The 21,440-nt window shown below is 51.7% G+C and overlaps 2 protein-coding genes across 5 annotated transcripts; both read left to right on the top strand.

Annotated features, from left to right (window-relative positions):
- Positions 1-8: 8 nt before the first annotated feature.
- Positions 9-13,381, top strand: PAAF1 (proteasomal ATPase associated factor 1). 3 transcript variants are annotated; one of them, XM_074572250.1, is made up of 12 exons: positions 9-114; positions 200-240; positions 899-1,002; positions 1,403-1,492; positions 5,283-5,381; positions 6,118-6,268; positions 8,451-8,645; positions 8,998-9,089; positions 10,296-10,411; positions 11,459-11,541; positions 11,939-12,021; positions 12,891-13,381. In XM_074572250.1, exons 1-12 carry the CDS (start codon positions 68-70, stop codon positions 12,966-12,968), a joined length of 1,179 nt encoding a protein of 392 aa, XP_074428351.1. In that variant the 5' UTR covers positions 9-67; the 3' UTR covers positions 12,969-13,381. The 3 variants fall into 3 exon arrangements, with proteins under 3 accessions (XP_074428351.1, XP_074428352.1, XP_074428353.1); XM_074572252.1 differs by having other exon boundaries at positions 36-114; positions 200-277; positions 12,891-13,367; XM_074572251.1 differs by lacking the exon at positions 1,403-1,492 and having other exon boundaries at positions 12,891-13,367.
- Positions 13,326-20,744, top strand: DNAJB13 (DnaJ heat shock protein family (Hsp40) member B13). 2 transcript variants are annotated; one of them, XM_074572255.1, is made up of 8 exons: positions 13,326-13,616; positions 13,871-13,974; positions 14,275-14,436; positions 14,939-15,096; positions 17,000-17,113; positions 17,566-17,679; positions 17,777-17,853; positions 18,402-20,744. In XM_074572255.1, exons 1-8 carry the CDS (start codon positions 13,474-13,476, stop codon positions 18,553-18,555), a joined length of 1,026 nt encoding a protein of 341 aa, XP_074428356.1. In that variant the 5' UTR covers positions 13,326-13,473; the 3' UTR covers positions 18,556-20,744. The 2 variants fall into 2 exon arrangements, with proteins under 2 accessions (XP_074428356.1, XP_074428358.1); XM_074572257.1 differs by having other exon boundaries at positions 13,495-13,654; positions 18,402-20,700.
- Positions 20,745-21,440: the final 696 nt, after the last annotated feature.

Here is a 21,440-nt window from a genome sequence, read left to right as displayed (position 1 = left end):
CCGCTTCCTCCCCGCGGGGGCTGACGGGAAGGAGAGAGGCGGAAGGGGGTGCGTGTGTCCCAGCAAGATGGCGGCGACGCTGAGGATCCAGAGCGACTGGAGCCAGGCGCTGAGGTGGGTATAGCCTGCCTGGTTCCCTTCCCCTGGCCCCTCTCCCCTTCCCCTGCCTTGCACTCACCGCCGCTCTTTCTCTCCGCAGGAGGGACGAGGGCGAGGCCTGGCTGAGCTGCCGGAGCCCTGGTGAGTGCTGAGAGGCCGGAGGAGGCCTGGGAGGAAGGTGGGCTGAGGGGTATCTGGGGGGTCTTAGGGGACCCTGTGGGTTAGGAGGGAGTGAGGGCGGTTGGCTGTGGTTTGTTTAGGAGGGTGTGAGGGAGGTTGGGGGGATCCTATGGGTTAGGATGGGGTGAGGATGGATAGGGGAGCCCTCTGGTTGAGGAGGAAGTGAGGGATGTTGGAGGGGGCCCTGTGGGTCAGGAGAAATGAGGGAGGTTTTGGGGGGGACCCTGTGGGTTAGGAGGAGGTGAGGGAGGTTTTGGGGAGGCAGTGGTTTATGAGGGGGTGAGGGCAGTTGATGGGGGCAGCATGTGGTTAGGAGGGAGCGAGGGAGGCTGGAGGGGTCTCCTGTGGGTTAGGAGGAGGTGAGGAAGGTTTTTTGGGTGGCCTGTGGTTTAGGAAGGGGTGAGGGCACTTGCAGGGGGGTATGTGGTTTAGGAGGGGCTGAGGGTGGTTGGGGAGTGCCTTGTGGTTTAGAACAACCCGAGAGTGGTTGAGGGAATGCTCTGTGGGTTAAGAGGGGGTGAGGGAGGCTGGGGGCCCTGTGGTTTAGGGGAGAGTGACGAGAAAGTGATTTCCAGGGGGGTCTGAGGGGTGGCTGAGCTGATGGCTGCTCTCCCTGCAGGGAAGCCGACGCTCTACGGCAGCCTGACCCGCCGTGGGCTCAGCACCGAGGGTGTCCCTGACATCGCTGCCTCCGAGGGCTTCGTGGTTGGGGAAGTCACCAAGGTGCCAGGGCTCAGGGGGAGCGGGGGTCGGTAACTACTTTCCACACACGAAGGGATGATACTCTTATGCCATTCAAGATAGCAGCCTAAAGCTGTCGCCCAGTCCCCTGCGTGGTTCTGTCCATCTGTCCTTGGCTTTCCACCTGTGCAGTGCCCTGGAGCTGGTCCCTAGCATCCCATAGTCAAACTGGGGTTGTGTGTCATGGCTGGCCCGGCCATAGCAACCATCGCCACCTGGGGCCTGCATCTTGAGGAAGCATATGGAGACGAGCCCAAGGCTGCACCCTCCATCAGTCTTTAGGCTGTGGTAGATCACAGCAAGGTCAAGATCATAGCTCTGCTTTGGCAGCCTCTGTGTTTCAGCACTTCTAATTCTTTTTCCCCTCTCTTTCCTCCCCTAGAAAAGCATTCTCATTTCTTGTCCTCACGAAAATGTGTCCACAAAGTTCCTGGCCCCGTACACCACTTTTTGTAGAATTCATCAGAAAAGTGTAAGTAACCTTGTGAAGTGAGTGGAAAATTACTGAAAGTGACCATGAACTTTCACAACTTGTTTCTGACTGTTGCGTGCCTGTTCTGAGGGGTGGCCTGCAGCATGACTTTGTGTGTGAACTAGATAATAAAACATACCAGATTGTAGAAACCCAGGAAACTTGGTTACGGTTAAGTTTACCCCCCAAAATCTAGAATTCTGTAGACTGTTTTCTTGTGAGTGATCTAATTTCTGCTCACTTCAGGCCATGACAGATCCTCCTGTAAAAGAATAAGATGTGTGAAGTAGTGTATGAAAAACCAAGATAAAAATAAGAGGTTCCAGGCACTGAGCTCTTCATCTCTGACCGGTTCAAATCTATCCCTGGTTTATAGTGTCTGTTTGCTGCCATGTAATGAAGTTGTCTGTTTTTGATATTTGCCATATGAGTTTCTGTTTCCGGGGCTGGGAATTGAACGTTGCATAAACTCATCTTGACCTGGTGGGATTTCAGAGACCAACAAGGCCCAGCTTGTCTTTAAAAAAATAAATAAATTGCATTAACTTCTCACTTATTTAAAAGCAGTCCTGCTCATTTGTCTGAATAATATTCTTTCTTATTGCATCCCATCAATCTGGGGGTGCAAGAAGTACGGCTCCTCACTGAACAGTGATACAGAAAGGCTGACTCTGACCTGAAATTTCATTTCTTCGGTGAAAAGAACTTGGCTCTACTGGAAAGTAGTCTGAGCTTTGGCTGAACACTTAACCCTACGGAGAAACGATCCCAGAGACAAGGGAGTGTGTAGCCTGCAGGTACAATGGCTGCCCTAAAGGGAGTCCCCTGAACGCTCCTAGAAATGTTTTAGAACCCTTGTCTCATGATTTATTGCATAAATTGTTGTGATAAACCCAGCTGAAAATGCTGAAAAGTTGAAAAGCCAGTCCCTATTAACGAAGCTCAAAAGCGGTATAAATCAAGGTGCGTTTTGACATAAAGGCAGTTCCGCATCTCTACAGCTGTTTTAAGAGGAGCTTGGCAGTAAGGCAGCTCCGGAGACAGAGGTGAATCACTTCTCTGAGCTTTGTGCTGCTTAAGAGTCCACAGCTGCCTTTTTGTGTGATAAATGGAATCAACATTCAAAGCACAGCAAAATGGAAATGCAGGCGTAAGTGTTTAGTCTGCTGTCAAATGGGTGTGATGGGTTACAGCTGCACTGCAGATCTCTCCTCTGGAAAGCAGCTGAAGCAATATCTATTAGTATGTAGATGAGTTTAAAGCCGGTGTGGACCAAGCTCCAGTTATCCTTTTTACCTGCTGCCTCTTCTTCTGAGCACTCATGCTTGGCCTTGCCTGTTTACATATCCCTGCTGAAAGTTTGAAGATACGTCAAATGTCAGTGAGGCTTTTCATTCCTGCTTGAATGACCTTCACAGGCTTTTATTTTTAAAATAGAGAGCAAATTTCCACAGATTGGTTTGTTGTATAAAATGCCCCTCATGTTACCAATGTATTTCTCACATTACCAATATGGAAGTAAATGCAGTTAATAACTGTTGTAACGACTAAACCATTACCTTGTGCTCTTATTTAAATATTCTTATTTAGATCTTCTGTCTTCCTGGATATTAGCAAAAATTTTCACACTGAAAGGGTTATCAAGCATTGGAACAGGCCACCCAGGGAGGTGGTTGAGGCACCATCCCTGGAGGTATTTAAAAGATGGGCAGACATAGTGCTTAGAGATATGGTTTAGTGGTGGATTTTGTCAGTGTTGGGTTGATGGTTAGGCTAGATGATCTGAAAAGTCCTTTCCAGCTAGGCGATTTTATGAAATCCTGTTTTAATTCCCGATTTTTTTTCAAGTGGAGGTTGAGTGTTGATACTGCACCGTGTTAAAATTAGCTGTGACTTGAGCTGTCAGAGCTTTTCAGGAGGGCGGTTTAGTCCGACTTTTGCTTGGATAGGAGAACTTACGACTGAAGTTAGGCATATCATGTCCCCACAAGCCCTGGCTGATGCATGTGCAGCAATAGGATGCCATAGGATGTCCTCCTTAACATCTGGAAACAGCTGGAGATTGATGCAGTTCTGTTATGTACTTGGCCTGCCTGAGGGCATCATCCTTAAATCTCAGGCTGTCGTCTTTCTTGGCAAAGTCTACTTGTATCTTTGCATTTCCCTGCGGAAATGGTAGTAAATCCAACTGTCTCTTCAGGCTGGCCGCTAGTTAAAGCTGAGCGCCTGCGAGAGGATGGACAAAGCCCAGTCCTGTTTGAGAATAGTTAATTGGTCAGAAAAGCAGCTAATCTGAAGGCTGGGATGAAGGTGAGCAGCCTCATCCCTTACATACCTGACCAGGTGGTTGGGACCTGCGAGCGCACCGACAGATTGTGCAGGTTAAGACCAGAAACCTGTGCTTCGTCGTGGTGGGATTGGAATGGCGACGGAAGTGTGATCTGCAGTTCTCATCGTGGATCTGCATTTCTCATTTCTGTCAGTGGATTTTACCACTGTAGTATTTTCTTCTAATTCATGGAGTGCAAAAGCAATTATTAGGAAGCTTTTGGAGGTGATACAGTATGACTCCAGTATTCAAATCTTGCAAGACGAGACAGCTATTCCACTATGTAGTTGTGATAGTTTTGGGGTTTTTTTGCAGGATACAACACTGATGTTAACCTTTGCTCTAACAAAATCTATATAATTGTTTTTTCAGCCTGTATAGTGTTGCTGCAATCCGTATTGGAAATACCTCTGTCACTTGGAAGATGTAGTCGTGTCTTTCAAGGCTAGAATACGTGTTATCTTATTCCATGCACAACTGAAATGCATCTGCCTTTCCCGAATGGCAGCAATAATGTCTGGCATCATGGGAAAAGCTGCCCTTTTACAAGAATACAAGCTCAACAGCTGCTCTTTTTCAAAAGTATTCGGCTCTCCCCGTGTTTGTGCGAAGCCAGCAGTTGTTAATACCTTAGCGTGACAGGCCGTGTGAGGAGTTAGCCTGCCTGCATAAGGAGCTAGTCTTGAGTCAGAGTTTCAGGAAAATTTAGGCTGTACTGTTGGCTTCCTAAATATCTCAACGTCTTGTGGGCTTGTGAGCGCTCTCAAGCTGGCCAGTTAGCTCAATTTCTTATCTGTGTATTGGAGTTGCCAGAAAAATCCGGATTTCTGCTTCACCTGGGGTAAGCCTGAAATACAGCCGCTGTCTGTGCAGGCTTCTGACTCAGCGTTTCTTTTTCTCCCTGCTTTGCAGATCTCTGCAGAGTCACAGGCAGAGAATAACAATTTCTTGGTCAAATTTGGTGGCAGTTATAATAAGAAGACTGGGGTGCTTCGTGCCAGGTTCCAGTCATTCGTCTGAGCTGTGGCTGCGGGTCAGCCCACATCAGCTTGCTCTTGAAGGAGGAATGCAGCAGTCTGTGTAAACAGATAAATTGAGGAGAATTACTTTCTCTGCTGCCCTTGTCCTCTAGAAAAAGCCTGCTCTTTGGGATCCACTTGTTTTTTGATTTCTTAAGGGCTTAATTAATATCTCATAAAACATATAGAGAGAGTGAGGTGAGAAAGCCTGTGAAGCCCTTGCTTAAATGTTAGGATATTATCAGGCTAAAACTGTTTAGCTAGGAGTATGGAAGCTCTTTTGGGTGTTTTAAATTAGTCCAGCAGTATGCCTCGGGGAGACAATAGCGCTGAGTGATGTACTTAGCCCGTCTCCCCTAGTACAGAGTTAGTCTCTTGAGCAGAAATACTTATATACAGGGTCATACAAAGCTCATGTTTGGTGTTTTTTATGCTTCTGCAGATTACCTGTCTTGATATTTCCAGTGGTGGAGGGCTTGGCGTATCTACCAGCACAGATGGGACCATGAAAATCTGGCAGGCTGCGAACGGAGAAATAAGAGTAAGAGCGTCTGGCTTTGTTGTGTGTTGTCTGTGACATTACTGAAGTCACTCGGCCGTGACTGTGGTTAGGCTATCCACACTCTGTGGTCTAGGGCAGGCAAGAATCTGGATTTTGATTGAAAACCTAATTGAAATTTGACATCCTGGAGGTTTTAAGTCAAATCTGTTGGAAAGCATGACTTTTCCCAAGGGAAATGATGCTCAGCAATCCGGAGAGGAGTCCCAGGGTGAAAATGAGAGTGGGTACTTAGGAATGACAGCAGGGATGGCAGCTAGAATGCAGAAGGTAACTGACAGCTCCTAATCTGTGTGGTACAAGCACTGAATTTCTGCAGTAGAGAAGAGATGAGGAAAAGGACTCTTGCCTGTGATGTATTAACCACAGTATGTCTAGCTGCCTTCCCAGTTAAGGTGTTTCTTGGGGAGCTTGACCTGTCAGCTGCTTGTTTGGCAGAGGATAAAGACATTTAACCTGCTATTAAAAACAAATGTGGTATTCTTTGCTATGTAATTAGCTATTCAAATGGCAGAAGGAGGCACAAATTGTACCTGCTAGCTCTCAAACTCAGAGAAATCCATTGCAGGAATGCAAATTCAGAGGATTTGAGCTTAATCCTCTGCCTGCATGGGAAGTTTTCCAGCGTCACCCCAAGTTTTCCAGTGTCATAGCTCAAAAATTGCTCGGCGTAAGGGTTCTAACAATGGAACTAGCACGTAGTTCTTTGTTTTTCCAGAGACAATTGGAAGGCCATGTGTATGATGTGAATTGTTGCAGGTTTTTCCCATCGGGCCTCGTGGTTCTGAGTGGGGGAATGGATGCCCAGCTAAAGATCTGGTCAGCAGAAGATGCCAGCTGCGTAGTAACATTTAAAGGTCACAAAGGAGGTACAGAGTACTTAGCCTTTAAAATGCTTGATCTGCCATGTGTATAATTGCCTTGCGTCTGAGGGCTAATGTTCAGTCATCAGCCTGCTGCACTTTGTGCTGTGCATTTGTATTAGATGTCTGGAGTATCTTTTCCAAGCTCCCAGAACTTGAATAAAAAGATAGGTCGTAGTTGTATTAGGCAGATGAAGTTATTTCTCTCACTGACCTGTGTTTTCTTCATTAATTAAGGTTAAAAGAGGGAGGATGCAGTCCGTTAGCCTGTTGTGAGTGCCAGAGGTGGAGGCAGAGGACATTCTGCTCCTCCAAGGCAGTCTTAGCTCTCCAGAGCTCTGACTTGCAATTCAGTAGGTTTGCTGCCTGCACTGGGAATGCAGCCTGCTCGCACCCAGATTATCCTGCTCACCTTCAGTTGCTCCACAGCCTCTTCCTTTTTTTTTTTTTTTTTTTCCTTCTTTCCTTGACCAGTAAAGCATATAGCAGTTTATTATGGACTTGCAGAACTCGGGCAGGCAGTTACCTGCCTCGAGGACACGTGCTGTTGAAAGTAAGGCACAGCAAGAGCAGCTGCAAGGATACTTAAGTGATTATTTCTTAAGAAGGCTTGCAATAATTTAAGGTCCCTCCTAACCCGAACCATTCTATGATTCTATAATAAGCTTGTTCACCCTTATACTGAGGCCAGATGTTCCCCTCTGCCCCTGCTGATTGTCTTGCTGCTGAAAATGAGAGTAAATTCTTCACCCTCTGTGTGTCCTCAACATAGAGGATGCACTGGCCACCTTATGTGGTGAGCTGAATGCTGTTCCTTGTCGTCAGGGTCCACACTACAAACTCCTCCAATTGACAGTTAGTCCCAGAGAAGAACTACAAGGGATGGAAAATGAGCTGCTCGGAAAGGTTCCTGAGAGCTGTGATCGAAGCAATTTCTGGACAGAGCCTCTGTTAATCTCTGGAAAGAAGATTTCGTTGCCAGAACCCCTTGTTTGGAAGCAGTGTGGATTTATACGTAATGCTTAAGCAAGCTGCCATTTTACTCCTGTTTACACCCTCCCCAGAGCACAGTGGCCGGTAGTGCTGTCTTGTCATGGCAGGCGGTTGCTTCCTAAGGGATGCCAACTTGAATGCTTGGGTGGTCGTGAGCAAGTCCAAGTGAGTTTTGCATTTGTGTGGAGATCAGATGCCCAAAACCCTCCTCCAGATTTTCTCCTCTTTGAGCAATTAACTGCTCTGTACAGGCTCCTGTTTTTCCCTGTCTCGCAAGGTGCAAGGCTTTATTGAAAAGGTTAATAAGCCCTGTGGCTGGCTGCCCGAAACTTGATTAACTTAAAATTTGTCTTGCGCTGAACCTGCCGTTGTTATCACGTGATGTGTTTGTGTGGACTCAAAGTACTTTGCCGCAAATGTCCCGTAAACAAAACGTGGCAGGCGGTGTAACAGAGCTTTGGTCAGAACGATGCTGGCTGGCTCCTAAAGGCTCTGAAGCTGACTTTATTCACTGCTTATAACTCCAGCCCAAACTGCTGCTGTCAGTTTGCTTGGCTTGCCCCTGTCATTTGAGCTTGTTATTTTTTAATGACTGCTTCTGTAGGGAAAGCATCAATTAAATCTTCTAACCGTCTGACTGTTCCCTTCCAAAAAAAAACCCACTGCATCATTTTTTCAGGTCTAGACTCAACATCACAGTGAAATGAAGTATTTAGGGGATGTTAGCACCTGCGAAGACTGCTCTGTTGATATTGCTGTAGCTGGATAACATGGATGCTGCTTGCCCCACACAGCTTTGGGGATTATCCAGAGCTGGACTTATCAAAGTTCTATGAGTGCTGGGCCAGACTGTTTTCTGCCCAAGTTAGAGGTTAATTTTGGAGGTGGAAACTTGGCAGCAGCTGCGGTATCAGTTCAGTCTGAGGCGTTGCTGGTCATTTTATTGGTAATATCTTACCTTTGTGCCAGGTGGCAGCTCCTGCTCTGTAGGGTTTGCTGGGAGCTGCTGCCTTCCTCATACACCCCTTTCTAGATGCTGCCCCACGTTGCACCCCACACAGTTTGACCGTGTGACTGGTGGCAGTCTGGGGACAGTGGCTTGGGGCTTGTAGTTGGATTTGCCTTGGGAAATGAGGTGCTTTGTCTACCTGCCTTCTGTGCCGTCTGTTTGAACACAGCCTTTGCCTTGATGTAGGTATTTTGGACACTGCCATTGTGGATCGTGGAAGAAATGTCCTTTCCTGCTCTAGAGACGGCACTGCCCGCCTCTGGGACTGTGGAAAATCCGCCTGTCTGGGTGTCATCGCTGACTGCGGCTCTCCGGTCAACGGCATCGCTGTGGGCACTGCTGACAACTCACTGAACCTGGGCACGCCTGAAAAAGCTCCTAGTAAGGATCTTTCCCTTAAAATTCATCTTCATTCCCCTGTCCTAAACTACTTAGGTCTGTCACAAATAATCCTGAGTGCATGGCATGCTGCTGTGTGCCCTTATACCACCTAGGGAAGGGAACTAGGGTGACCAGAAGAGACCACTCCAGTCCTGCAGAAGAACTGAGCCTTACCCAGCAGTTTAAAACTGGGATCTCTTTGGTTACTGGCCTGCCTTGCTGCATCTGGTCTCTTAGCGTATGGAGGAATGCTGTTACAGGTTCAGCAGGGGTGATCCAAACTGTCACGTTTTGGTACCATCAAGACTCGTTGCGTATCTGCTGCTGGAATTAACTGTTGTCCTTTTGTCAGGTGAACGTGAAGTTGGGACAGAAGGGAAAATCCTGCTGCTGGCTCGAGAAGACAAGAAGCTTCAAGGAGTGGGACTGCAGAGCAGGCAGCCGGTAAGGAGGCTGGGGCTATCAGAAGTACTTGCCTGGGAGAGTGCTCTGAGATGCTGATATAAAATTGGTTCCGAGGCATCAGTCCCTTCTGCTGCAGCAGCTCCTCAGCTTGTAAGCTGCCATTCACATGGCTGTGCAGAGTACCGGGCTGAGGAATTGAGCCAGGTTAAAACTAACCTAGATGGGTGAACTGGTTAGTGTCAATCCCGTTCCATTCCCCTGATAAGGTTCATCATGTGGCGCAGAAAGGGACAGCCAGGCTGGCGGCAGGGGAGGGCTGATCTGTCTGGCCTTTGGCTGAGGTTCTACACTGCGGTGTTCTCCCCGCTACGTATTCCATGGCGGAGAAACTAAAACCTAGTACAATAAAGGGATGTTTTCTCTCCTTCCTACTGGCCAGATTTTTATGTGGGGGTTTGAGGAGTAAGAATTGCTCACTAATTTAACCCAGGTATGGGGAAGAGTATTTAAACGGTGGCCAGTAGATGTCATCGTGAATGCAGGAACTGCAGGCAGTCTCATGCAGCCAAGGTGGAAAGTTACTGTTTGTTCTGGCAGGTGTTTTACATAATGTGTGAAGGGAACCACAGGTGGTTGCCTGTCCATCTCCCTCCTCTTGGCAAAGGGAGATGAGAGTTGGTAAATCTCAGGTAATGAAGTTCTTATCAGGACCATCCTGGACTGTAGGACAGGAGCTCCTGATGACGTAGCAGATTGAACTGCTTGTGGTGTTTGTGGCGAGTAAAATTTGGGTGGAACAGATAATGCTCACCAAGGCTGGTCAGTGAGATGGCAAGGGCTCACCTGGAAAAAGCTCACAGCCTCTGTAGCAATGACGGTGGCTCTTGGAGGAAGGAGTGGCCTGTGCCAGCCTGCCATGCAGATCTGGTCTCGCTGCTCCGTGGGTGTCTGAAGATTAATCTGAGCTCAGCGTTGGTTTGTCTGGCACTGTGTGGCACACGCTTTCTCCAAAGAAGACCCAGGAGCGTTCACTGATTGCACTGTCTCTGCTGACTTGGCAAGACTGATCCTGGAGCACTGTTGTCCCGCATGTCTAGGAGCAGAGCTGAGGGATTATTAACCTAGCTCTGGGTTTGCTGGAAGAGAATTTACTGACTTAGAAATAAATTATTGCTTCCTTCTCCTGGGTGTCCTGTGTCCTCATCTGAGAGTGTCTGACACTTGCGTTTGTTCCTGTATTCTCAGGTGTTCCTCTTTGTGGGATCCGATGCCTTCAACTGCTGCGCATTCCTCTCGAGTACCTATATCCTAGCGGGGACCCAGGATGGGAACATATATCAGCTGGATGTGAGAAACACAAAGTGAGTGAGTGCCTGGGCCTGCAAGTAGTTAAACGGCAACTAATTTTCTGGCTGGGAAAGAGAGCCAGGTTGAGGGTGCTCGCAGGCAATGCCCCTTCGAAAGGACGGATACAGCCCAAGCCGTGGCATCATGAGCTTCTGAGCCTCTTGCAGCTGTCTCTTTCACTTGGGGAGCCCTGGGGAGGGAGGATACTTTGCACAGGTTGGTGATCTAATGGGATGTTCTCTGGCAAGTGCCTCCTCAAAGATTATGGGCTCTGTGCAAGTTTCTTTAGTTACAGAAAAGCTTTTCAGCCTTGATCTGTGACCAGGGCTGCTCTTGGCGTAGCCTTACCTTGTAGATTGTTGCTTTTTATGTGTGTATATATAAAAAATTATGTTCATATACTGTGCATATTATGTTATATATGAATATCTGTGTAATTATGTATAGTCTGTGTACCTATATATGTAGACAGATTTAACAGAAAACATTCCTGCCACCAAAAGCACAGCCCTTTCCTCTCCTTCCCTGGTGAGACTTAAGCGTCTTTGTAGGATCCTGGCATTCACCCTTATCCTCATTCCAGCACAGGACTGGAACTGAGCTGTCACTGAGGGCAAGAACTGCTCTAAGTTGTTTTTTATTAGTGTCAAAGGCGAGCTCTGAGCAGGGAAGCATCCAGATGGTGCTTTTGGGTGGGGGCTGGAGGGGCTGGCACCAAAGTCAGAAGAGTCTTTTGTGCTGGGTGAGCTCCAAGCTTTTGTCTGTGCCTTGGCAAGGATAATCCCTGTGTATAATCCATGGAGATGTGCTGATGTTCACCTGCTAGCTACTCCCATTGCCATCCTTTGGTAACATCTGCAGGAAAACTAGTGCTGAGCTCTGTCTTCTTCTAGAGGACAGACACTCTTTGCTAACCACTGATAAAGTCCCCATGTCCTGTATGTTCTCCTCATGTGTCTTTTAACCATGATCTCACATTCTTCTTTCAGTATTTGCACATTGGAATGGGCTCTTCGCTGTAGACCGTAATACTCATCCCTTGTTTCTGCTCCTTTTTCTAGTTCTCCGATCCAGGTCATCCATAGATCAGGAGCACCAGTGCTTTCACTGCTCCCATACCGAGACGGATTTATTGCCAGCCAAGGTAACTCAAGTGCTGTGTTGTGCCAGTAGAAATTGTATAATCGAATCGAGGAGTTTTGTGCTCTTTGGGTATTGCCCTCTTACATATAACCACCGGCTGGCTGGGCAGTGTCCATGGCAAACAGGCATAGTAGGAGCTGTATTATACGGTTGCGTTTTGCCTTGTGATTTTTATTTTTTTTTCCTCCTGTGTTCCTCTAAGTTGCCTCTCAGTGATTAGAGCCTCTTCCCATTTCTCTGACATCCTCACCACACTTTTCCCTCTTCCTGGGCGCGCCATACCCCGCGATCAGGTGTTTCTGATGGGCCTGTTAGTGCTCTTTGTAATTAAGAGCATGGCTTATTTCACTAATTGGCCGATGTTCCTTCCTTACTTGGTATCTCTTCTGCTCATGTAGGTGATGGAACCTGCTTTATCGTTCAGCAAGACCTTGATTATGTCCTTGACCTCACAGAAGCTGACTGCGACCCTGTGTACAAGGTAAGGAATATGGTGTATCTCCCCAGATAAAGCGCGTAGGGAAAGGTGATGCCTTTATCTTGGGATTTGTCAGCCTGCACAACAGGTTCCTTCACACAGTTGACTTTTAAGCTTATTTTTTTTCCTACCTGAATAATCTTAATATTTTGCATAAACAAATCCTCTGTGGTACAGGCTGGTGTTATCTCTGTCGTGCAGGAGCGAAAATGAAGCAGCGGAGTAGCTCAGTTGTTGGAGTAGCTCTGGCAGAACTGTGTTTCTGTAAAAAAAAAAAAAAAAGTGTGAATTAATTGTGTTGGAAGATCATCAGGGTAAAAGCAGCAGCCGGCTGCCTGTCTTCTCTTGTCCCCTGGTGACTCGAGACCAGCAAGTGGGTCTTGCTGTTGTGTTTCCAGACGTCCCGCTGTGCTTGCACGGGTCAGGGAGAGTGCCCTGGCTTCCCTGGGCTCCCAACCGGGTAGCGCTGGTGGAAATCGCCTCTTGTTTTTAACCCGTTCCAGCTCTGCGGTCCGGTTCCCCCTCTCCTAGTCAACACACACGTTCTAAGATAACACTCAACCTCGCATGAAGGCTGAGATTTGAGCCATACAACTCATTGGCGTGAGCAAAACACGAGAAAATTCTGAGGAAAGTTATTTTCCCTGTCGGATCTGGCAGAAGAACCCTTATGTGAGCCCTTAACCTGCTCCTGGTGAAACCTTGAATTGTCCCTTAAAACCTGCGAATGCCGTTTCAGGGGATGCTCACCTCCTCTTCCCTCTGTGAAAGTCCAAAAGGAAAACTGATCTCTGAGAATTTTACTTCTAACTGTCACTTGGGGTTGTTACTGTGCTTAAATACTGATATTTTTTCCCCCTCCTCTTTTTCAGGTCGCTTCGTGGGAGAAGCAAATTTACACGTGCTGCAGAGACGGGATAGTGAGGAGATACCAACTTTCTGACCTTTAAGTGTTTGGATCAGCCGAATATAGTGGAGAAATGTGTCAAAATAGCTCTTCCAATCTTATTTTCCTGTACAGGGTGTTTGAGATGTGTATATAGAATTTCTGAGGCTGTTGTGATGGCCAGGCTCTATACAGAGGTGTTTGGTGACAGGTAATATTTCTTACTACAACACAACTGTGATCATTTGTAATTTGGAGAGCGACTCCGAGGAGTTGGAGAGGATCTTGTGTTGCAACAATTTTTATTTTTTTTTTTTTTCACTGCGGAAAAACTGCTGTTTCTAGGGGGGAAAAATAATAAAAATAAGTTAGGGGTGGGGGGTGATGAAGGGGGATTGTGTCGCAGCGTGGACTGAAATAAAGCAACTGCTTTGACAACCCCTGTGTGGAAAAGAAATTTTCCAAGAAAAATTATTTTAAAAAAAAAAAAAAATATAACAAAAGTTGTAGTGGTTCGGTGTGAGGGGTTGGCCGGAGTCCGGAAGTGGTCCGGAAGAACTACACTTCCCATGGTGCTCCGCGCGGCAGAGACCGGAAATGCCTCTCGGGACGCGGTGACCATAGCAACGGGGGAGGCGGCCGCCATGGGGCAGGACTACTACGCCGCGCTGGAGCTGGGCCGCGGCGCCACGGACGCCGACATCAAGAAGGCGTGAGGGGCGGCCTCGGCTTTGCGAGGGGAGCCCCGGGGTGGGGGAGCGTCCTGGCGGGGCGGGAGGTGGTGTCGGAAGTCGGGGAGGCCCTGTCCATGGCTGCCCTTTGCCTCCCCCTGCTTCCCACTGCAGGGGCCTGAGGGGGGAAAAAAGGGGCTGGGAGAAGCTGTGAGGGAGCGGCCTGGGATTGGGGGTGTCCTGGCACCCCGGGGATGGCTGCGAGGCTGGGTCCTCCTTTCCTTTCCCTTCGTAGCTATCGGAAACTGGCCTTGAAGAACCATCCTTTAAAATGCAAGGAGCCCTGGGCACCGAAGAGGTTCCGGCAGCTGGCGGAGGCCTACGATGTGCTCGGCGATCGTAAGTGGGGATACAGTTCTCTTCCACGAATTTTAGGGGCGGGAGGTGCTGGAGAGGGGCTGAAGCGTCTCAGCTCTGCGGGGGGCGTGCTGAGCTCTGAACCCACTGGCACACCCAGGGAGGTGGCATCAGCTCTGTGACTGATAGCCAGGCCGATTGCTGGCACGTATTCCTGCTTCCATCCCAATTTGTTCTCGAGGTGGCAGGGAATCTCCTCCAACCTCCGCCTAAGCAAAGCCTGGATCTCAGGCTCTTCCCCAGCATGGGAGACCCATTCCCAACTCCTCCTTCTTCCCTAAGCCATGAAGAAAGGCATCTACGACAAGTTTGGAGAAGAGGGGCTCAAAGGTGGCATTCCCTTGGAGTTCGGTGGCGAGAACCCCTGGACCGTTGGCTACGTGTTTCACAACAACCCTGACAAAGTCTTCAGGGAGTTCTTTGGTGGAGACAACCCCTTTGCAGGTAGATGGAGGGGGTCTGGGAGTGTCCCAGGGTTTCATCTGTGGCTACTGTGATGCCATGGCCACTGCCAGCTCTGAGCTTAATGCTTTATGGGAATGTTTCCCTGCCCAGCTACTTCCAGGTCCCTCTGGTGCTGCTGGTCCCCAGTGCTTGGAGGTTAGATCCTGACTTCCCCCAGTTTCAGGTGGGCGAGAGGCTTGGGAGTGCATGTTCAAGCTGTCAGCTCTCCCCAGCTATTCTTGTGACCCTTTTCTTGGAGGATTTCCATCAAAAAGAGGGGTCAGGTTGGCGAGACTGCCATTAACATGTAAGCAAGATAAACACGCTTCCGGAAAAAAGCAAACATTTCAGCTGGAGGAGGAAGGTGGTCCCAGGCAGAAGCAGGTGGGAGGTTTTTGGGTGGCATATTTGGGGTGCTCAGCTTCTATGATAAGCAGACCCCAGGGGACTCCCCCGACCTCGGATCCGAGTGAGGTGACCCCGTCTCTGCTCTCTCACGCAGAGTTCTTTGCTGAGGATGGCTCGGAGTTGATCCTGCCCTTCGGAGGGCTGCGAGGACGAGGAGCAATGAAGCAAGACCCTCCGATTGTGCGGGATCTCTACCTCTCCCTTGAAGACCTGTTCTACGGCTGCACCAAGAAGATTAAGATCTCCCGCAGGGTAGGGGCAGTGGGGGTGAAGGGGAGAATTTTGGGCTGGACTCTCCTCTCGGAGAGGAGAGTTGGCAGCAGAGCGTGAGACTTTGGGGCTGGTCCCACTCAGGGGGCTCGGCAGCCCACGGCACCATGTTTGTGCTGCGGGGAGGGATCTGAACCAAACCCAGCACAAATGCTGGCAGGATTCGAACCGGTACCTTCCTCTCTGGGCTTGGGAAAGGGAATGTTTCAGCCTGGAGAAGAGAAGGCTCCGCGGAGACCTTATTGCAGCTTTCCAGTATCTGAAGGGGGCCTACAAGAAAGCTGGAGAGGGACTTTTTACAAGAGCATGTTGTGATAGGACAAGGGGTAATGGTTTCAAACTAGAAGAGGAGAGATTTAGGTTAGATATAGGAAGACGTTTTTCACTCCGAGGGTAGTGATTCCCTGGCCCAGGTTGCCCAGAGAAGCTGTGGCTGCCCCATCCCTGGAGGGGTTCAAGGCCAGGTTGGCCGGGGCTTGGAGCAAGCTGGGCTGGTGGGAGGTGTCCCTGCCCAGGGCAGGGGGGTGGAACTGGATGGTCTTTAAGGTCACTTCCAACCCAAACCATTTTATGATTCTATGAATGCAACATAAGGGGTGATGTGACAGCTCATGGGAAGGAAGGACTGATTTCAGAGAGGAATGGAGGAGCACAGCATTTCCCGGGCTCCCCCTGGTTTCACTTTCACATGGGGCTGTGTCTTCTTTCTGCTCTTAGTGACCTGTATCCACGCCCCCCACCCCTTTCACTGTCCCGATCTTCTGGTTCCAGCCCTGAGTTTCTCCTACTTGATCTGTCCCAACTTGTTCCCGCAGCCACTCTGCTGCGTAGTGTGAGCTGTCCTTGCTCTCCTCTCTGCCACCTTGCATGCAGCTGGATGAGCAGAGCGGTTAAAAACCCCTCTCTTTGGGCACCTCAGTGTCATAGATCACCTCTTGGTGTTGTACCTTAGGGGGCTGACATCCCCCTAAACGGGATGTCACTGTGGAGAAGGACTTAGGGGTACAGGTGGATGGAGAGCTGGATGAGCCAGCAATGTGCGCTGGCAGCCCAGAAAGCTCCCCACAGCCTGGGCTGCATCCCCAGCAGCGTGGGCAGCAGGGCAAGGGGGGGGATTCTACCCCTCTGCTCCGCTCGGGGGAGACCCCCCTGCAGTGCTGCCTCCAGCTCTGGGGCCTCAGCACAGGAGAGACACGGAGCTGCTGGAGTGGGGCCAGAGGAGGCCCCGGAGATGCTGGGAGGGCTGGAGCCCCTCTGCTGGGAGGACGGGCTGAGAGAGTTGGGGGGGTTCAGCCTGGAGAAGAGAAGGCTCTGCGGAGACCTTGGAGCCCCTTCCAGTCCCTCAAGGGGCTCCAGGAAAGCTGGGGAGGGACTCTGGATGAGGGAGGGGAGCCATGGGACGAGGGGGAAGGGTTTTCCACTGCAAGAGGGTAGATTGAGCTGAGATCTGAGGCAGAAATTCTTGGCTGTGAGGGTGGTGAGCCCCTGGCCCAGGTTGCCCAGAGAGGTGGGAAATGCCCCATCCCTGGAAACATTCCAGACCAGGTTGGACGGGGCTCTGAGCAACCTGTTCCAGTTGAAGATGTCCCTGCCCATGGCAGGGGGGTTGGACTAGATGGGCTTTAAAGGTCCATTCCCACCCAAACCATTCTCCGATTCTATGACAGACTGGGTAGCTGCCCAGGGTGTGCCTGCCCCGTGTGTGGGACTGTGTCTGTCACCGCAGGGTCGTGATCCATCTGGGGGCTCACCGCTGCCATGGATGGACTCCAGCGCCTGGTGCTGGCTGCTCTGATGACAGAGCAGAGCTGAGCTCCCACCTGGTCTCAGACCCACCTCTCCGGACAGGACCCAGCTCTTCTAATTCCTTCCATCCACCCTCCAGGTGATGAATGAAGATGGTCAAACCAGCACTATCAGAGATAAGATCTTAACGATCGACGTGCAGCCGGGGTGGAAGCAGGGCACCAGGATCACCTTCGAGAAGGAAGGAGACCAGGTAATGACGGTGGTGGGATGTTCTGGGCCAGATTTCCTCAGAACCGACCACACGCTCTTTGCAGGTTTCCTATTTCGGCAGGCTGTGGGCAGTTGGTGGTGTGGCTAATGGCTAATTCAGGCTAATTATTGTTCTCAGAAACACTCTAAGGAGCCCTTCCTGCCTGGATTTTCCTTAGGATAGATAAAAACTAATTGAAAAGAGTGATTCTTTTGCCTGGCATCACCTTTGTGAAACTCAGTCTGATTTCCCTTGGCTTAGCATGAATCTTATCAAAGACTTCTTTTTGTTGTTGTTTTTTCCTTAAAGGAAGAAAATACCTTTCCCTTCTCCGTAGCCAGCTGAAAGGAGCAACAAAGGGGCAGGCATTTGTGTCACTTTTTCTTGTGTAAAATCGTTGGGGTTACACCAAACCATTTCCAGGTATCTTTATTGTTTTCCTTGATTTTTAGGGCCCAAATGTCATTCCAGCTGATATCACCTTCGTCGTCCAAGAGAAAATCCACCCGAGGTTTAAGAGAGACAACGACAACCTCACTTACGTTGCCACCATCCCCCTGGGAAAGGTAAAGAGCCAAACGAGGGGACGGAGCCAGCCCCAGCTTACGTTTTCCCTCAGGGGCTGTAAATGCAGCTCCGGGTGCTGCTCTCTGTGCCTTGCAGGCGCTGGTTGGCTGCATGGTGGAGGTGAGGACGCTGGACGGGAGGCTGCTGAACATCCCCATCAACGACATCGTGGAGTAAGTGCCGTGGGGCAAAAGACCGGTCCTGGTGGGCTCAAGTGGTCAGACAGGGCCTTTCTGCAGAGCTTGGTGGCCAAGGAGGTGAACGGGCGTTTGGGAGGAACTTCAGCGTTGGCCTGTTCCTCCTTGGCAAGAACTCAGCACTTCCCAAGCACGTCCCCATTGCCTGGATTACTGGTGTGCTTCAAAAGCTTTTCCAGCAGGTTCAGGGCTGGGAATTCTAGCTGGGAGGAGGTGGATACTGCCCACTGTGAGCTACTTGCCTGGTTGGGGGCCGTGTTGCTGGTGGTAGAAGCAGGGAGAGGGCTTGGCGTGGGTGGAATGAGGTGAGATGAGGGCTGGATGGTACAGCCCGCAGGGCAAGGAACCCTGGGGACACAAGGCTGGAAGAGGAGGGCAGGCCACCGGTTGAGGCTGGAGGAGCAAACCTGCCCTAACAAACCTGCTCAGAAGCGTGCGTGGGGCTCTGCAGGTCGGGGCTCGGTGTGGTGGCCCCCGTGTCAGGATCATCCTGCAGCTCCTCAGCCCCTTCCTTTGCTTTGCAGCCCCAAATACTGTAAAGTGGTGCCAGGGGAGGGGATGCCGCTGCTCCAGGACCCCCGGCGCAAGGGTGACCTCCACATATATTTCAACATCTGCTTTCCCAAGAAGCTCACGCGTGACAAGAAACTGCTCTTGAAAAGCGCTCTCCTGTCCTAGGGGACAACAACCTTCCCGCTCTTCTCCCACCAATAAAGCTCTGGGGCTGGCCCTGTGACCGGGCAGAGGTTGTTCCCAGCACCGAGCACCCTAAAACACAGCACCCTTGAGGCTGTTTCCCCTGGGAACTCGGATCCGTGTTGCTTTCCAGACTCTTCTCCATAGCTGCCACCCCATGGCAGCAGCACCACAGCGATGCGGAGGGAGATGGAAGATTTTGGGGGGGTTGGAGTACTGTCATGTGCGTGGCAACAGTGATGGTTTGGGGGTGACTGTGCGCAGGGTGATGAGCGAAAGACCAAAACCAGGGAAGAAAAGACCACAAGATTTACTCAAATTCTCACTGCACGCACTACAGCTTTCTCCTTGGTGGGCGCCTCGCAGATGTGATCCCCTTCAGTGTCTGCGAGTGAGGCACCACCGGGAAGGTGGTGATGGCAGCGTTGGGCTCAGGAGGGGACATCCTACCAGCCACGCGTGGCCATCAGGCCCCGTTTCAGCTGCTCGTAGGTGACGAACGTCACGGTGTTCCAGGAGCCGAGTTGCAGGAACGAGGGCACGAACCTCCCGCAGCAGCCAAGGTCATCACATGCCATCCCAGAGTGATGGTGCCTCCACCCCAGAAGTGCCTACGTTTTGGAAGAGGAGAGAAAAGGGTGGCAAACCCCTACTCACCCCTTGTAGAAAGCCTCGAGCTCCTCATTTCTCAGCAGGGTGAGGGCACAGCTCCCGACGCTCCTGTACTGGCCTGGAGCCGCGTTCATGTACCTCGTCTTCACCACGTCCACGGGGGAGACAATGAGCGTGGCCCAGAAAGTGTCCCTGAAGGCAGAGGCGAAGTGGCAGGGGACGCTTTCTGACCAGAAAGAGCTGTGGTGGGATTTATGAGCCTGGATTATTTTAGGGACACAACCCAGGGGCTCCCTCCCTACACGGGGTGGATGCTCGCGATGGAAATCGGCCGCAGCCCCGGCCGTGCCTCCACAGCAGAGCTGGGGCCCCCACCCTGCCTGAGGTGGGATTGGAGCAGCGTGTCCTGGGTGGGATCGTAGGTCTCACCTGGGTGAGATCGTAGCTCAGCGCAGTTCACTATGGCGCTGCGAGTGCTGTTGGGGGACGGTCCTGCGTGGACCAGAGCGTTCAGGGCCACGGTGCCGGAGCCATCCCGGCGTGCTCCCTGGGGGCTGCACCCACCTCTGCACAACCCATGGACACCCTCCTGCTTGGCGATGGTCCTGTGGCCATCTACGGAGCCCTGGTAACACCGACCACCCTCCCTGACAGTTTGGAACTGCACCTTCACCACGTCTGTTGTCTGGGGGGAGGCCACCACCATGGCCCCCGTGGTGCAGCCAGCCACCAGCCAGCTCCCCAGCCCGGCGCCTGGAGAGAGTACGGGCAAGGTGGGGAGCGGGAAGAAGAATATTTAAAAATATAAATCACCCATCCCCCCATGAAGTGCTTCCATCACCCCGTTGCAACTCTTATCAGGACTAAACCCCGATCCTGCGCAGTTTTGGTGCCCGTGGAGGGGCTGCCCAGCAGGACACCCCCCCCCCGCCCCCCGCCCTGTCCAGGGACTTATGTTGTGACCCTTTGGTGTGGGGCTGCTTCTCCCAGTCGTACAGCCCGAGGCGGAGGGAGGTGAAGGTCATCTGCCGCTGCAGCCCGGCCACCAGCCCCCTGTAGAGGCTGCGGAGTCCCTCTGTCCTCCCCACGGTGGTGATGGTGCTGAAGACCCCCTTGCACTGCGCCTGACCCGCGAGCTTCGCCTCCCCCTGAATCTGTGTGGGGAGAAAATGGGATGAAGAGGATTTACGTGACCACAGACGCCCCCCCCCCCAGCCCGGGGCTGTGGGATGTGGGGGGTGGAGGGCAGGGGAGCCCGGCTCATCTGCAGCAGCGCTTTGGCCGTGTCCAAGGGGAAGGTGATGAGATCAGGCAGCCATCCCAGCCCCAACGAACTTCACGGTGGCCATCGGGGGCATCGCGTGAGGCTTGAACCCAGCCGTGGTGGGGGCGGCCGGCAGAGAGGAGCGAGAAGGGGTTGGGTGCAGCAGGGGACAAAAATTGAGGGGGTTTGTCATGTTCAGGAGAGCCGGGGCTCTGGCCGAGGCACCAATCAATGTTTCAGAGGGTCCGCGCGCAGCTCGCGTGGTTGCTGTGACTGTCGCCACCACTTCACATCCACGCAGCCTCCACACGTCCCGTTTTTCACCCGTTACACCCCCCCCAGCCTTTTCAGGAACAGCAGGGGGGACAATCCTCGTTTCATCTCCCCTCTGTGGCATCAGAGCTGGGTGACACCAAGCCGAGGGCACAGAGGGAGCAGAATCCCTCCTTTGGCCTCCTCACCCTCTTCCTCTCGCCGCTGGGACTTCCAGATCGACGGCACGGGGCCCCAGCCCTTCCCCGTCCCAGCTCAACCTCATCCTGCTCCCCAGAGGCTGGGACCCCCATGGGGTGTCCGTTCCCTGCCGCTGGGGCTGGTGGTGGGGAAAACGGGCACCCCAGGCATCACGCCAGCTCTGCCGGCTTTCACCCACATTTTTGGGAGCACTGCGGTACCTCGGGGGCTTCAGCCTTCCCTGACGGTGTCCTGCGCATCCCAGGTGTTTTGCGAGGCTGCTTCCCAGTTCTCCCAGTCCATGGAAAGCGGTGGTGGCAGTGGGTGACATCTCAGGCTCACGCCAGTCCTGGGGCAAGGAGAGGGGTGGGAACTGCCTGCCGTGGGTGCCATGGCCCCCCCAGGAGGTGGGAGGATGCAGGTTGGGATCCCCAGCTGCAGGGATTGGGGGGTGGGGGGGTGGCCAGGCACCCCTGCACCCACCCCACTGCATGGGGGGGCTTGGGGCAGGGGGGGACCCCCTGCGTGCACCCCACTC

The sequence above is a fragment of the Larus michahellis genome, chromosome 1, assembly GCF_964199755.1.
Source record: "Larus michahellis chromosome 1, bLarMic1.1, whole genome shotgun sequence".
NCBI classification, from domain to species: Eukaryota; Metazoa; Chordata; class Aves; order Charadriiformes; family Laridae; genus Larus; species Larus michahellis.
This window is presented reverse-complemented; position numbering and strand designations above follow the sequence as displayed.

Bases quoted from the DNA above. Each gene is read 5' to 3' on its own strand.
- DNAJB13 (XM_074572255.1), top strand. From the start codon at position 13,474: ATGGTGCTCCGCGCGGCAGAGACCGGAAATGCCTCTCGGGACGCGGTG. The intron at 14,437-14,938 runs GTAGATGGAGGG...TCTCTCACGCAG, and splicing joins TGGAGACAACCCCTTTGCAG to AGTTCTTTGCTGAGGATGGC. The intron at 17,114-17,565 runs GTAATGACGGTG...CTTGATTTTTAG, and splicing joins TCGAGAAGGAAGGAGACCAG to GGCCCAAATGTCATTCCAGC.
- PAAF1 (XM_074572250.1), top strand. From the start codon at position 68: ATGGCGGCGACGCTGAGGATCCAGAGCGACTGGAGCCAGGCGCTGAG. The intron at 10,412-11,458 runs GTGAGTGAGTGC...TCCTTTTTCTAG, and splicing joins CTGGATGTGAGAAACACAAA to TTCTCCGATCCAGGTCATCC. The intron at 12,022-12,890 runs GTAAGGAATATG...CCTCTTTTTCAG, and splicing joins ACTGCGACCCTGTGTACAAG to GTCGCTTCGTGGGAGAAGCA.